Source organism: Balaenoptera physalus (genome assembly GCF_965194825.1).
Source record: "Balaenoptera physalus genome assembly, chromosome: X".
Lineage (NCBI taxonomy): Eukaryota > Metazoa > Chordata > Mammalia > Artiodactyla > Balaenopteridae > Balaenoptera > Balaenoptera physalus.
In genome coordinates, this window is record NC_138903.1 from 66,136,573 (window position 1) to 66,153,844 (window position 17,272).

The 17,272-nt window shown below is 37.6% G+C and overlaps 1 protein-coding gene across 3 annotated transcripts in view; it reads right to left on the minus strand.

Annotated features, from left to right (window-relative positions):
• ZDHHC15 (zDHHC palmitoyltransferase 15) overlaps window positions 1-17,272 on the minus strand; it is a 130,273-nt gene that overhangs the window by 97,100 nt on the left and 15,901 nt on the right. For all 3 annotated transcript variants that reach the window (XM_082447435.1, XM_082447436.1, XM_082447434.1), the window contains exon 3: window positions 6,025-6,119. In XM_082447435.1, coding sequence (XP_082303561.1) covers window positions 6,025-6,119 — 95 coding nt within the window. The remainder of the gene's footprint in view (window positions 1-6,024; window positions 6,120-17,272) is intronic.

The following is a 17,272-nucleotide window of genomic DNA, read 5'->3' on the forward strand; positions in this document are numbered from 1 at the left end:
GGCAGCAGAGGCCAGCATGATGTTGCACCAGCCTGAGGCATGGCATGTTTTCTCCCGGGGAAGTTGTCCCTGGATCACGGGACCCTGGCAGTGGCGGGCTGCACAGGCTCCCGGGAGGGGAGGTGTGGATAGTGACTTGTGCTTGCACACAGGCTTCTTGGTGGCTACAGCAGTAGCCTTAGTGTCTCATGCCCGTCTCTGGGGTCCGCACTGATAGTCGTGGCTCGCACCCATCTCTGGAGCTCCTGTAAGCCGCACTCTTAATCCCCTCTCCTCGCGCACCAGAAAACAAAGAGGCAAGAAAATGTCTCTTGCCTCTTAGGCAGGTCCAGACTTTTTCCCAGACTCCCTCCCAGCTAGCTGTGGCACAGTAGCCCCCTTCAGGCTGTGTTCACACAGCCAACCCCAGTCCTCTCCCTGGGATTCAACTGAAGCCGGAGCCTCACCTCGCAACCCCCACCCATTCCGGCGGGTGAGCACACAAGCGTCTCGGGCTGGTGAGTGCTGCTCGGCACCGATCCTCTGTGCGGGAATCTCTCCGCTTTGCCCTCCGCACCCCTGTTGCTGCGCTCTCCTCCGTGGCTCCGAAGCTTCCCTCCTCCGCCACCTGCAGTCTCCGCCCGCGAAGGGGTTTCCTAGTGTTTGGAAACCTTTCCTCCTTCACAGCTCCCTCCTACTGGTTCAGCTCCCGTCCCTATTCTTTTGTCTTTTTTTCTTTTTTCTTTTTCCCTACCCAGGTACGTGGGGAGTTTCTTGCCTTTTGGGAGGTCTGAGGTCTTCTGCCAGCGTTCAGTAGGTGTTCTGTAGGGGTTGTTCCACATGTAGATATATTTCTGATGTATTTGTGGGGAGGAAGGTGATCTCCACGTCTTACTCTTCCGCCATCTTGAAGTTCATCTCCTCTATTATTATTTTATTCTCTGTACTCCTCCCTTCAGTGTTGTTAATATGTGCTTGATATATTTAGATGCTTTAATGTTAGGTGCATATATATTTACAACTGTCATATCCTCTTGATGAATTTACCTTTTTAGCATTATATAATGATCTACTTTGTCTCCACTTACGGTTTTTGACTTAAAGTCTATTTGTCTGATATATTGTAGCTATCCTTGATCTCTTTTGGTTTCCATTTGCATGGAATATCTTTTTCCATCCCTTCACTTTAAGCTTATATGTATCCTTAAATCTTAAGTGATTCTCTTATAGGCATGTAAATGTGTCTTGCTTTTTTTTTTTATCGATTCAGCTACTTTATGTCTTTTGATTGGAGAATTTAACCAATTAACATTAGAAGTAATAATTGATAGGTAAGGATGCACTATACAAGTTTGTTAATTGTTTTCTGGCTGTTTTGTAGTTCCTTTGTTCCGCCTAAGTGCTTTCCTTTGTGGTTTGATTTTCTGTAGTAGTGTACTTTTATTTCCTTTTCTTTGTCTTTTGTGTATCTGCTAGAGGTTTTTGGGGGGGTTACCATGGAGCTTACATAAAACATCTTATATTTGTAACATTCTATTTGAAGCTGGTAAGAAGTGAACTTCCACTGCATACATAAACACTATCGTATTACTTTCTCCCCAACATTTTATGCATTTGATTTCACAATTTACATCACTTTATAGTGTATCCATTAAAAATATTTTACTCATAGTTATTTTTAATACTTTGTTTTTTAATCTTTATACCAGAGTTAAAAGTGATTTACACACCACCATTACAGTATTTCAGTATTTTGAATTGTTCTATATATTAACCATTACCAGTGCATGTTTTTTTTTTACTTTCATAGGTTTTCACATTACTAATTGTCATCTTTTCATTTCATCTTCAACATTTCTTGTAAGGCAGTTCTCCTAGGGATGAACTCCTTCAGGTTTTGTTTGGTGGAAAACTAACTCTCCTTCATTTCTGAAGGATGGCTTTGCTGGGTAAGACAACCTTGGTAAAAATGCTTGTAGTTTTTTCTACAAGCATTTTTAAGATATCATTCCACTCTGTCCTGGACTGCAAGGTTTCTTCTGAGAAATCCACTGATGGCCTTATGCAGTTTCCCTTGTGATTGACCACTCTTTCTCTCTTTCTGCTTTCAAAACTCCTTGTCTTTGACTTTTGAAAGTTTGATTATAGTATGTCCTGATAAAGTCCCCTTTTGGTTGAAACTGGGGACTTTTGAGCTTCATGTGCCTGGATATCCATATCTCTCCCCAAATTTGGGAAATTTTCAGCCATTATTTATTTAAATAAGCTTTCTGCCCCTGTCTCTCTTCTCCTTTTATCCCCATAATGCATATATTCTTATGCTTGATGGTGTCCCATAAGTCCCATGAACTGTCTTCACCCTTTCATTCTTTTTTCTTTTTGTTCCTCTAATTGGATAATTTCATATCACCTATCCTTGAGTTTTCAGGCTCTTTCTTCCGCTTCATCAAATCTGTTGTTGATGCTCTCTATATTATTTTTCCTTTCATTCATTGTATTTTTCAGCTCCAGAATTGTTTTTGTTCTTTTTTTAATGGTTTATCTCTATTTGTTTAACTTCTTGTTTTGTTCCTGATTTCGTTGAGTTGTCTATCTGTGTTCTCTTGTAAATTGCCAGGTTCCTTAAAATAATTATTTTGATTTTTTTAATAGATCTCCATTTCTTTGCAGTTGCTTACCTGAATATTGTGCTCCTTTGGTGGTGTTATTTTTCCTTGAGTGTTTGCATTTCTTGTATCATTGCATGGATGTGTTCACATTTGATGTAGCAATCACTTCTTCCAGAATTTATGGACTGGTTTCAGTGGGGAAAGCCCTTCATCTATTGGTGGGTACAAGGCTGCCATCTGGGTGGGATGAAGCAGTTCTTACTCCAGGGAAGGTGCAGTGGTGTAGTCTCTGTGCAGCTCTGTCAGCTGTCATCAGCATCAGCAAAGACTGAAGGAGACGCTGGTGGCCAAGGCTGTGGGTGTCTGCAGAAGAAGTGTGGGCTGTTGAGGTCTTCAGTGGTAAAGGCTTCTGGGGTCCTCCTGATACCTTTTTCTAGCATGGTGGAAGTCATGGCTGAGGGGATCCTTCGAGGCCCTGTGTCCAGTTTGTGGACACACTGTGGTTGTGTCTATGTTTGATGCATGGGTGCCTATGGAGAAGCCATGGAGACAGAGTCTGGAATGGAGGCACGTGTGAAGCCACTGGAGTGGCTCAGGGGTCTAGGAAGGTGGTGGTGTTAGTGCCTGGGGCACAGGCACCCCCACTGCAGTGTTGGTAATGGTGAGCAAGGTGCATGCACTTGCAGAACAGATATGGAGCTATGGTCTGGATAGCAGTCATGCGTGGTGCATGGATAAGCCTGCTACAGTAGTGGCTTGGGTGTCCCATGTTTGAGCACTTGTGAAGCAGCTAGTGGACCTGGGTTCTAGAGGGCAGGTACACCCAATGCAGCAGTGCTTTGGTTTCTGTGGTGCGGGCACTTGCAGATTGGCTGGGGATACAGGGTTCAGAGCATGTGCTCATGGAGTGATAGTGTCTCCAGTGTCTGGGGCATGGGATACCCTGCAGTGTCAGTGGCTCTGGTGTCTGAGTTATTGATGTATGTGAAGTGGCCATGGAGCCAGTTTCTGCAGCATGGGCATGCATGCAGTCTGGTGGCAGGTGCTGGGGTCAGGTGGTAGGTACACATGGAGTGGCCATAGGTCTGGTGTCTAGGGCAAGCACAGTGTTGGGGGTGGGGGGTGGCAGCCCTGGTACTGAGGCAGCACAACAGCAGCTTCTTCTTGTAGAGAAGTCTCAGCAGTGTCTCACTCCCTGGGGAGTCTGTGGCAATGCTGGCTGTTGGTTACTTCAGTGGCAAAATCTGACAGTATCCTCTACAGAGCAGGCTGCTGGGGTCCACACCAACAAACACTATAGGGTCCTCTGCTGTTAAAGCTGTGGAAATTCATGGCTGTCATGGGAGCTGTTGAGATCCTCAGAAGCAAAATTTGCCAGGATCCTCCACAGAGCAGGCCAGTGGGGACTGCATGGGCATCTGCTGCAGGGCTGATACTGATAGCCTCTGCCCTGTTTCTTTGTTCTTAGCCCTCTTCAGATGTCTCTGCCATGCTGATTTCCCCAGCAATCGTTTCTGTGTGGTTATTCTCCATTTTTTTCCCCACTGTGTTGCTGCAGGCTCTTAATTAGACACTTGAGCCCCTCCAGGGATATTTTCATTTCTGTATAGCTGTCTGTTGTTTTTTTGTGGAGGGGCAGGGATAGAGGCTGGTATCTTCTACTCTGCCATTTTTCTGACATCATTCAGTAGGTCTTTTTCTTCTTTGTGTCTTGTAACAGTTTTTGGCTTAAAGCCTCTTCGTGCGATATTAGTATATCTACCCTTGCTCTCTTTTGATTACTATTTGCTTGGAATAACTTTTTCCATCCTTTCACTTTCAACCTATTTATGTGTTTGGCTCTCGAGTGAGTCATTTGTAGACAGCATAAAGATAGATGATAATGTTTATCCATTATGCCAACGTCTGCCTTTTTTTTTTCTTTTTTTTTAAGAGCTTCATGGGCTTTTTTTTTTTTGGATGCTTATGGACAGGCTGTAAAGAGTATCAGGATCCTTTCTATTCTGTTTTTTTTTTTTAAGATTTTTTATTGATTGATTGATTGATTGCTATGTTGGGTCTTCGTTTCTGTGCTAGGGCTTTCTCTAGTTGCGGCAAGTGGGGGCCACTCTTCATTGCCGTGCGTGGGCCTCTCACTATCGTGGCCTCTCTTGTTGCAGAGCACAGGCTCCAGACGCGCAGGCTCAGCAGTTGTGGCTCACGGGCCCAGCTGCTCCGTGGCACGTGGGATCCTCCCAGACCAGGGCTCGAACCTGTGTCCCCTGCATTAGCAGGCAGACTCTCAACCACTGCGCCACCAGGGAAGCCCAACGTCTGCCTTTTAATTGGATAGTTTAATCCATTTATATTTCAAATAATTACTCATAAGGAAGAACTTCTGCCATTTTCTATATATCCTATATCTCATGTTCCTCAGTTCTTGCATTACTACCTTCCTTTGTGTTTTTTAAAACTTTTATTTGAATATAATTGATTTACAATGTTGTGTTAGTTTCAGGTGTACAGCAAAGTGATTCAGTTATACATATACATATATTCATTCTTTCTTTTTTCATATAGGTTATCACAGAATATTGAGTAGAGTTCCCTGTGTTATACAGTAGGTCCTTGTTGGTTATCTTATATGTAGTACTGTGTGTATGTTCATCCCAAGCTCCTGATTTATCCCTCCCCACCATGTTTTCCCTTCAGTAACCATAAGTTTGTTTCCAATATCTGTGAGTCTGTCTCTGTTTTGTAAATAAGTTCATTTGCATCATTTTTAAAATTAGAGTCCACATATGAGAGATATCACATGATATTTGTCTTTCTCTGTGTTTAATTTTATTTTGTATGTGTACAATTTTGATCCCATAAATGGGAAAATTAAAACCAGTACTTTCCCTAATGTTTGGAGGCTGCTGAAACTTCTTCCATTGTTTTTTTTTCCTACTTTGGAAACTAATCTGTTTCACAGTAGTCACATATTATAAATGCCTGATATGATTAGAATTTTTTTTTTATGTGCCCTCCCAAATATTGCATGAAACACTTTCATTCAAGGGAACACAATTTGAAAATGATCAATTTAACTATTGTAATTTTTTCTAGTTGTCTCCTAGAGTCTCACTGAGTCCTAAATTATTATAGTTTCATAGAATTGAAATAGATGAGCCCTCAGAATCAAAGTGGTTTCTTGTTTCTCTCAATCTATCACCAATACAGATAGTGGTTTCCTAGTCTTAAAGATATCCATGGCTGGTGATTTCACAAACTCCTTCAATAGACTATCTTATTCTTAATTTACATTTATCACTACAAGTCCTTTTTAAAGATCACCCTGAATCTCTCTTTTGTAATGGAAGGTTATTTGCTCCTCTTTTTGCCCTCTTCTTGCCTTATTGGCATTTCTACTTTCCTCTGTTTTTAGCCTTTATGAAGTAACCAGTATTCTTACCTTCTGGTTTGGCTGTTGTGGGAGTGTAAAAATAGACTTCCAGTAGGTCCAGGTAAAGAACACAAAGATGGCATGGTAGAATATGAGGTAGATAACTGAAATTTAAGAAAAAAATCAGTGTTTATGTTATATTTTCATCCATTTCTAAGAGTTCAGTAAGATGTAAATCTCAACAAATCTCTATTTTGTTTTCCTATTACCAAGTATTTTCTAGTATTATTATGAAAGGTTAATTCTTACCTTTTTCCCATGCAGTGACAGAAACAACTTATAATGCCAAATTTGGAACCAGAGACTTTCTGGAAGTCGCATATTTTAAAAGTTGCCATGTGATTCTGGGAGTAAAGGGGAAATGTCCTTTATGACAATGTGGGGGAAGCTACTGTTGCCAATTGTCATTCTCTCTGCCACTGTGGGTACTGAAAGATAATAATGATAGTATTTGCACAGTGCTATAGAGTTTACAATGTGATTTCATAATATTATCCAATTTTATTTTTTCAACAAGTTTGTGAGATAGGTAACAGGATAAGGACAGTTGATTAACTATCAGGGGTAGTTGATTATCCGAAGTCACACAGCTACTATATAACATAGCCAGGTCTTAAACACAGGACTTCTGACTCTAAATCATAAGTTTTTGTTTCAGTAGCCCCAAAGACTACACACTTTTTTTTAAATATTTTTTTTGATGTGGACCATTTTTAAAGTCTTTATTGAATTTGTTACAATATTACTTCTGTTTTTATATTATGGTTTTTTGGCCCCGAGGCATGTGGGATCTTAGCTCCCTGCCCAGGGATCGAACCCACACCACCTGCATTGGAAGGCGAAGTCTTAACCACTGGATCATGAGGGTAGTCCCCAAGACTACACACTTTTGAAATGTGAGTTGTACCACTGAGACATTTGTGGCTCCCCACCACTTTTGTTTTTATATTCTTTGCCTCCTAGATAGCTCTTCTGATATGGGAAATTTCAGTATTCTCCAAAGAGGTCATTTTAAGACTGAAAGTCATTTTACTGTTTAATTGTGAGTCCTTGCATAGTAAGGTCTGATTACTTCAATCCATCAGGAAGACTCAAGGGAATGATGTGACTCAAGACCAAGTTAATAAGGCTGAGTCTCTCACATATTTATGATGGAATCGAAAAAAGCTGGCCCAGTGCTCCCAGCCCTGTGGTATAAGACCTTTTTAATGTGCCTGTTTTGAGTAATTATGAAATCTCATTTTGAAATTCAAGCAATAGAAAGTAAATGTCTACCACACACATATATCTAAACTCCCCCCTCTTCCTCCTAAGGCATAATACCTATTTTGTGTTTGATGTGTATCATTCCAGATCCTCTATTTGTATATGTTTATATAAGTATATAAACACAGTACACATATGGAATTTTTGTTATATTAAAATTTTTTCATTGTATTTTTGAAAGGTAATACACTCACAAGGTTCAAAGGAGTACACAGTGAAAAGTCTCCCTTCTATCCCTGTCCCTCAGCCACCCAGTTCCCCTTCCTGGAAGCCACAAATGTCACAGCGTCATGACTTTATTCTGTATCCTATCAGATTTTATACATATAAAAGCACTAAAACAATGTGCTTTTTCACACAAATAGCAGTATTCTGTACACACTGTTTTGCAACCTATTTCTTTTTCACCTGCTATGAGTTGGAGATCATTCCACGTAATATAACTTGGAGAAAGGGAGCTTCCTCATTCTCCTTTTAAAAAGTGGCATGGGCTTCCATTGCATGAAGGTACCATAATTTATTTAACCAGATTGTCTCTGATGGAAACTTAGTTTTTCCCCTTCTCTTGCTAATACAAATAATGTTGTAATGAAAAGCTTTGTATACACGCCACTGGAACATGTACTAAAAATATGTATAGGATCAATTCCCTGAAGTGGGATTGCTAGATACAAACACAGGCCTTTTGATAGATACTGCCAAATTGCCATTAACAAAGTTTTATTTACTTTACATTCTCCTCACCAATAAATGAGAGTAACTCTTCTTCCACAGCCTAGTCCTTGTGAAATGTTATTAGAATTTTTTATCTTAGGCAAGACTTTTAAATTGTTTCTTTCTGTGTTATCCTTTGCTATGTTTTTGTTTCTTTGATTTTATGAGGTTTATATAAGGAAGATTCCATGACTATCTAAGTTACATGGGACATATAGTAACCCCTGTTCCTTCAGTATGGAATGGGAGTATGGAACTTTTGGCTGCAAAGAAATTAGGAGAAAATAATTTTATGTTTACCTTCTCACTGTGCACTCCAAAGACAATAAGGTTCAGCAATTTGGATCACTTGAATGATGAGAACTAAACTCTTACACTTGGTAGTATTTTAAGGATATTTACTTTGCTTTAGTTCCAGTGATTGAGATGGGAAGTGTAGGATTTTAACTTGTTCTAGGTCATAGTACAAATCTATACCTGGCTTAATCATAGAACTAGAAACAGCTGGCTCCCATTTCTGCATTCCATGGTTTCATAGAAGTTATGAATACTTTATAGATGGATGGAAAATGAGGACTCATGAGGTCAAATGATTAAGTCAAAGTCATTCAGTAGATTGGTAGAATAGGGACTATATTATAGATTTCATAAAAACCTAGAGTTGGATGAGAACATAGAGATCATCTAGTTCAACATCCTCATTTTATAGACAGGTAACTGAGGCCTAGAGAGGGTAAGTGACTTGATCAGGGTTACCCAGCAAAGTTATGGAAACACTGGGACCAGAATCCAGGTTTCCTCACCCCCAGTCCAGAGCTCTTTTCCCTAGAGGAGTGGTTCTCAAATTTTAGTGTGCATCAAAATCACTTTGGGAGATTATTAGAATGCAGATTCCCAAATTCTACACCAAATATTCTGAATCAGTAGTCTGTGATGGAGTCCAAGAACTTCCCCAGGTAATTCTGAGGCAGACGAACCATGAGAAATAGGGCCTTAGAGGTCATTGGGTTGTTCAGCTTACCATCCCAAGGAGGAAGCTCCTCTCCAAAGTCCTTGGCAGGCAATTACCATATCTCTGTCACATTTCATCCTGCAGTGAGTATTATGGATAGGCCCCATGAGTCTCAATTTTATGTTTTTCCCTATATATATATATATATATATATATAAAATCTTCCTAAGCTATGGTCCCAAATGTATAGAAGTCCATTCTTTTTCTGTCTTAAAAATGAGCAACATATTTCTCTATAATTACTAATTTTGTACCTAGAATAATCATCCCTATAAACTGCAAGGACACTGAGTCTTTCTTTTTAAGTGTGACGCTCTAGTGAGATTTCAGATAACTAGAGAAATCAAACAGCTTGTGAACTGTATCCCTGAACTGTCACTACTCATTGACATTGGAATGAAATTGGAAAACATCTTTTTTAAGCAAACAGGCAAAGTAGAGCCCTTCGCTTATTTGGTCGTGATCACAGTCATGGGGCATCTGAAGCCACTGAAGCTGTTTACCAAATGAAAGCCAAAAGCCTTTCAAATGTTTTTTTTTTTCCTTCCATAATGTACAAAGGTTTTCAGAAGAAGGAGAAATCAGCCATAAGGAAATGACCAACTGTCAAAGAAAAATCCACCTCAGCATGCAGTTGTTCTAAATTTTGTCACTGTGTTGCAATGTCAATATCCCATTGTGGGAATAGCTTCTGAAATGAGAATGACTACTTGAGCTTTTTCCTGAAATAATGATTCATAAACTTCTTGATAAAAATTATGGAATCGAAACCACATGATGGAAGCAGCATAAAGTTGTTATTAGCGACATCTTTGGTCAGCAGGATGCCTTTCTAGGTATCGCTCCCAGGGACTAATGGGAAGTGAATGATTTTGTGTGTATGTGTGTGCATGTGTATACATGCGTATACATTCTTGTGTGAATAAAAATGAATGCAGCAGACAGACTGCTTTGAATGCAGCAAGATCAGCACCAAAATGGGAAAAATAGGAAAATAATAATGCTTTACTATATATACTCAGACACATAAATGTTAAGGCTGTTGCTGTGGCAATTATCTAGCATACCTTTTTTCTTTAAAAAGCTATGGAAACTATGTTTAGTTTAAAAAGACACTATTTTCTGTAATATCTTTTATATCAATTGAAAAGCATTTTAGTTGGTAGAAGGGGGTGATGGGGAGAGGGGTGCACCTTTCAATTACATACTATAATTCAAATAGGAATATCAGCTGTAGCTTTAGCAATTGAAAGAGTCCTCACTAAAATCCCCATTTTGGCTTAATATAGAAAACCCCAGATTATGATCAGGGGAAAATTGTCAATTGGATAGTCACTTCTCCCTTTGAATGGGATACCTAGTAAAGAGGTCTTGACTCTAATATTTGACTTCACTGCTTTACTTTACTTTCACTGCCTTACTTTACGTTCACTGCCTTAAAAGCTCTAACAAAGAACTGAACCTTGTCTCTCAGCTATTTGAAGGAATGTTTGGAGAGAATGGGGTTAGAGGCCCATAGGTTGTAATCAAGGAGCTAGGGACAATTCACAAGAATATAAGATTGGCTCAAGAGTTGTTTCTATGATTTAGCCTCCCCCTAGGGGAATACAAGATTTTCTCAATAGTTGTTTCTAAGGTTTAGCCAGCTACCCACAGGAGTCTCTCTGATTGTGAGATCAAATTCTAGAGCCAAAACATGGCATCATGTTTTGAAAGAGCATGGTTTTCCTTATTGATACCAACTTCAAAAGTTAGGGTTATCTCCAAGTATACTAATTTCCCCAAGTTACCCATCAGATATCTTCCACTCATCAATTTATATAAACTTTTATGAAGCTGATTATGTCTTCAGTCTATACCAATTCTGGGGGGTAGTAAGTCTCATAAGTTTGTCAGCCACTGTGCAAAAGCAGGGCTTCATTTTAGTTGCCTTAAACTATTTTTCACTTTCAAAGAGTTTTCTAGTCCTGTGTATTGGAGTTTGGTAAACAACACAAAGCTAACAAGATATATAGCCTTCATATGTTTACAATCTTGGATTATAGCCCCTTTCAGTTTTTGTTTTTCCATGCTGAAGAGGCCTCTCTTTTTGGTCCGCTTTGGGTATATATATATATATATATATATACACACACACACACACACACACACACACACACACACACACACATACACACACACAAACAACAACCACCTTGTCAGGTTGTGAGAACTAATTGACTTAAATACGGAAGTATCTCACATACTCTAAGGACTTAATTAACATCAGCTTTCTTCCTCTCCCATCCTTCCTCTTAAATCTTAGTGATCTGTTTTCTGACATATGGTGGTAAAAATTACACAGACTTCAGGGACAGACACACCATGGTTTTGTTCAAAAAGAGGAAAATGGTTTGTTTCCAGTCCTCTTCTTGATAATATCTACTTAACATTTCATTGATTCATTCATCTTGGGGATAAAGAAGTACACAGAGCAACATTCCTTGGGGAATTATCTTTGTCTACTTTCCTGGTTTAAAATGGATAGTTGAGATGTCATCATTCTGTATGTATCATTTGGATTAAGTATAGCCCAATGCCCCCATGTTGTCAGGGATATTCACAGAGGACACTGAAGCAGAACAGAGACACTTTACTGTCTATATGGTGGCTAGGGATTTGTGAGCCTATTTTTCACTGGTTGGGGAAGTGGTAGGGTTTGTCAAAATCCCAGCTTGGTTCCCTCAGAATCTATTTCCTTTTGTTTATACAACCAATAAGACCTCTACCTCATTAATATGATGTTGACTTGATTTATCTTAGTATTATAAAATTTTAGATTAGAAAGAGCCCTTGGATGTCATTTGGTCCAGCAGTCTCCATGATGACTAAATCTGCTTTACATTATCCCTAACAATTGGTCAACCAACTTTCATTTGAACACCTGAAGTCACGGGAAACTTATCAACTCTCAGGCAGTCCATTCTATCGCTGGATAACTCTGATTGTTAGACACATCTTTGTCACATTAAGCAGAAATATGCTTCCTGGTAACGTCCTCCTGTTGATCCTAATTTTTTTTCCCATGGAGAAGAATCATAATTGCTTAAAAACATAGAGACTTGTATCTAGACATTTAAAGATCTCTTACAACTCAATAATAAGACAAACAATTCAAAAAAATTAGGCAGAAGACTTGGACACTTCATAAAAGAAGGTATACAGATGGCAAATGAGCACATGAAAAGATGCTTATCATTAGTCATTACAGAGGGTAAATTAAAACCATAGGAGATACCACTTCATACACAAAAAACCTGACAACACTAAGTGACAGTGAAGATACAGAGCCACTGGAACTCTCATATCACTGATGGAGATACAAAATGGTAGGACTGCTTTGGAAAACAGTTTGGCAGTTTCTTATAAACATAAAATTACCACACAACCCAGCAATCCTACTCCTAGGTATTTACCCAAGAGAAATAAAAACACACATTTCCACGAAGGCCTGTACATGTGTATTCTTATCAACTTTATTTATAATAGCCCAAAACTGAAAACAACCCAAATGCTCATCAGCTGGTGAATGAATAAGCAAACTGTAGTACATTTATTATATAGAACACTACTCAGCAATAAAAAGGAACAAACTACTCATACATGCACTGACAAGGATGAATCTTAAATGCATACTGCTAAATGAAAGAAGCCAGATTCAAAAAGCTATGCATTGTAATATTCAATTTATATGACATTCTGAAAAAGGTAAAACTATAGGGACAGAAAACTGATTATTGGTCACCAGGGTGGAAAGTCAGAGAACTCTGGGGAGAGGTGATATTTTGAGGGTAATGTAAATATTCTATATCTTGATGGTAGTGGTGTTTACATCATTGTATACATTTGTCAAAACTCAACAACCTGTACACTAAAAAGGTGTGATTCTTATTGTATGTAAATCATATCTCAATAAACCTGACAAAAACAAAAACAAAGAGATTTAAAAATGGGTCTTTTCCAAGGTAAAGTGATGCAGCCACAAGCCAAGGAACAAAGACAGTCACTGGAAGCTGCAAGAGATAAGATTCGGAATCTCCTCTTGAGCCTCTGGAGGGAGCATGGCCTGCCGATGCCTTGATTTCAGACTTTTGCCCTCCAGGTCCATAAAAGTATAAATTTCTGTTGGTTTATGTCACTATGCTTGTGGTAATTAGTAATGGCAGCCCTAGCAAACTAATGTACTCGCTATACTCAGTTTTCTCATCTGTAAATGGGCATATGATAATACTTACTTTATAGGGCTGTAAATGAGAATTAAATGAATCAATATACCTAAGGCACATTAGAGCAGTAGCTGGCACACATTAAGTGCACTTGAAGTAGTATTTATTATGACTCTTTAACAGTTAAGTGACCTTAGTTATCTTTAGCCTCCAGTCCATTCACCTGTTAACTGATAATAATCAAAATATTTAGTTTAACACCCAGAGAAAATAAATAAGTAAATAAGAAAATAAATAAATAAGAGATTACATGGGCCTTTTCCTTTGATGTCTTTTCATCGTAGATTTTCTAACAGTTAGCTATTTATTCTTACTTCCACTCTAATATTCTTATTTTCCTCATAGCCACATTTAAATGTGTTAGAAGTTATAGGCTGTATGACTGAAAACAGTGTTGACAGGTACACAGCTAGGGTAGCAAGCAAAATCATGTCTCTGAAACCTAGCATTGGCTGAACTCTGGCTGATCTTTCCTCACACACATAGATCTCACCATTTTGGCTCCATACATGCCTGCACCAAATGGTAGCCAGATACAAGTGGGGGCTGCAGGAGACATATTGGGAAGGGCACAGGAGCATGGAAGTTCCAGCCCAGCACACTGGGGAGGAGCAAATTGAAGCTTGGGAGAGTCATATCTTTGAAATGGTACATCTAGATGTAGCTATAGCAAAAGAGACTTGTCAAAATGTAAGGGAGGAAAATCACTTTTTAAAACATTTATCAAGTGGTGTGTACTATACACACCACTGAATCTTGCTTCATCCTTAACCTCTGCAGTGACTACAAAGGACTTACACTTTCTATTTTATCCACTTCTATACTGTTTGCATTTTATGAGGTTCTATTACCTTTATAATCAAGAAAAACAATAAAGTTTTGTTTTTTAAATTCATCATTGAGGAATGGTTAAATAAATCATAGTATCAATATATCCATACCATGGAATAATTTGAGGTCATTAAAAAAATGAAACATGTTTGTATATACTAATATGGAAAGACATCTATGATATATTATTAAGTGAAAATACTAAATCATAGGAAAATATGCACAGTATCATCCAGATTAAAAAACAACCAATCTTAAACAAATTATACAAATCCATAATCATATGTTTATATGTAAATACAGAGAGAAAGATCTAGAAGGATACAAATCAAACCAAATATACTAGTTATCTGTGAATAGACATTGATAAGGGAGGGGGGAGTGTGAGGAGGACTTTATTTTTTATCTTATATATTTTTGTTTAGTTTGAATTTTCAATAAGCATTATTTTTGTAACAAAATTATATTGATATAAATCAGCATATTGATACTAATTATTATAATTATATATAATTATTATAATTACACTAATATTAACATCAACATAATACTCTTTTAGAAGTGGGTTAGCCCATAAAGAGAGCTTTTGTCTGGTTCCCAAATCCTCATTACAAAGTAATTTTACAATAATAAATATAAAATAGTGTATTATACCCATGCACTTATGGTCAATCAATCTACAACAAAGGAGGCCAGAATATGTAAAAGAATGAAATTAGAACATTCTCTAACAGCATACACAAGAATTAACTCAAAATGCATTAAAGACCTAAATGTAAAACTGGATACCATAAAACTCCTAGGGCAAAAAAAAAGGCAAAACACTCTCTGACATAAATCGCAGCAATATCTTTTTGGATCCGTCTCCTAGAGTAATGGAAATAAAAACAAAAATAAACAAATGGGACCTAATTAAACTTAAAAGCTTTTGCACAGCAAAGGAAACCATAAACAAAACAAGAAGTCAACTTACAGAATAGAGAAAATATTTGCAAACAATGCGACCAACAAGAGATTAATCTCCAAAGCATAGACACAGATCATAAAGCTCAATATAAAAAAAAAACCCAATCAAAACACGGGCAGAAGATCTAAATAGATATTTCTCCAAAGAAGTCTTATAGATGGCCAAAAGGCACATGAAAAGATGCTCAACATCACTAATTAGAGAAATGCAAATCAAAACTACAATGAGGTATCACACACCAGTCAGAATGGCCATCATCAAAAAGTTTACAAAAATAAATGTTAGAGAGGGTGTGGAGAAAAAGGAACCCTCCTACACTGTTGGTGGGAATGTAAATTGGTACAGCCACTATGGAGAACAGTATGGAGGTTCCTTAAAAAACTAAAATTAGAGATACCATATGATCCTGCAATCCCACTCCTGGGCATAGATCCAGAGAAAACTCTAATTCGAAAAGATACATGCACCCCAATGTTCATAGCAGCACTATTTACAATAGCCAAGACGTGGAAGCAACCTAAGTGTCCATCGACAGATGAATGGATAAAGAAGATGTGGTATATATACACAATGGAATACTCAGCCATAAAAAAGAATGAAATAATGCCATTTGCAGCAACATGAATGGACCTAGAGATTATCATACTAAGTGAGGTAAACCGGACAAATATCATATGATATTGCTTATATGTGGAATCTAAAAAAATTGATACACTTGAACTTATTTACAAAACAGAAATAGACTCACAGACATAGAAAACAAACTTATGGTTACCAAAGGGGAAAGGGTGGAAGGGATAAATTAAGAGTTTGGGATTCAAATATACACACTACTATATATAAAATAGGTAACCAACAAGGACCTACTGTATAGCACAGGGAACTATACTAAATATCTTGTAATAACTTATAATGGAAGAGAATGTAAAAAAAAGTATATATATATATATATGTATAACTGAATCTCTTTGCTGTACACATGAAACTAACACAACATTGTAAATCAACTATATTTCAATAAAAAAGAATATAAAATGGAGAAAAGACGGTCTCTTTAATAAGTGGGCCTAGGACAGCTGGACAGCTACATGTGAAAGAATGAAATTAGAACATTTTCTCACACCATACACAAAAATAAACTCAAAATGAATTAGGTGAATAAACTCACCTAAATGTGACTGGCAACCATAAAACTCCTAGAAGAGAATGTAGGCAGAACACTCTGACATAAATCATAGTAATATTTTTTTGGATCTGTCTCCTAAGGCAAAGGAAACAAAAGCAAAAATAAACAAATGGGACCTAATTTAAATTATAAGCTTTGCACAGCAAATGAAACCATCAACAAAATGAAAAGACAACCTACTGAATGGGAGAAAATATTTGCAAATGATAAAGGGTTAATATCCAAAATACATAAACAGCTCATACAACTCAATATCAAAAAACCAAACAATTAAAAAATAGGCAGAAGACCTGAATATTCATTTTCCCAAAGAAGAAATACAGATGGCCAACAGGCACATGAAAAGATGTTCAACATTGTTAATCATCAGAGAAATTCAAATCAAAACCGTAAGGTCACCTCACAACTGTCGGAATGGCTATCATCAAAACGAACACAAATAACAAATGTTGGTGAAGATGTGGAGAAAAGGGAACCCTCATACATTGTTGGTGGGAATGTAAATTGGTGCATCCACTGTGGAAAACAGTATGGAGGTTTCTCAGAAAACTAAAAATAGAACTACCATATGATTTGGCAATTCCACTCCTCGGTATATATCCTAAGAAAACAAAAACACTAATTCAAAAAGATACATGCACCCCAATATTCATAGCAGCATTATTTACAACAGTCAAGATATGGAAGCAACCTAAGTATCCATCAACAGATGAACAGATATAGATGTGGTATATATATATATATATATATATATATATATATATATATATATATATATATATATATATATATACATACATACATACACAATGGAATACTACTCAGCCATAAAAAAGAATGAAATTTTGCCATTTGCAACAACATGGATGGACCTGGAGGGTATTATGCTTAGTGAAATAAGTCAGACAGAGAAAAACAAATACTGTATGTTATCACTTATATGTGGAATCTAAAAAATAAAACAAACTAGTGAATATAGCAAAAAAGAAACAGACTCACAGGTATAGAGAACAATC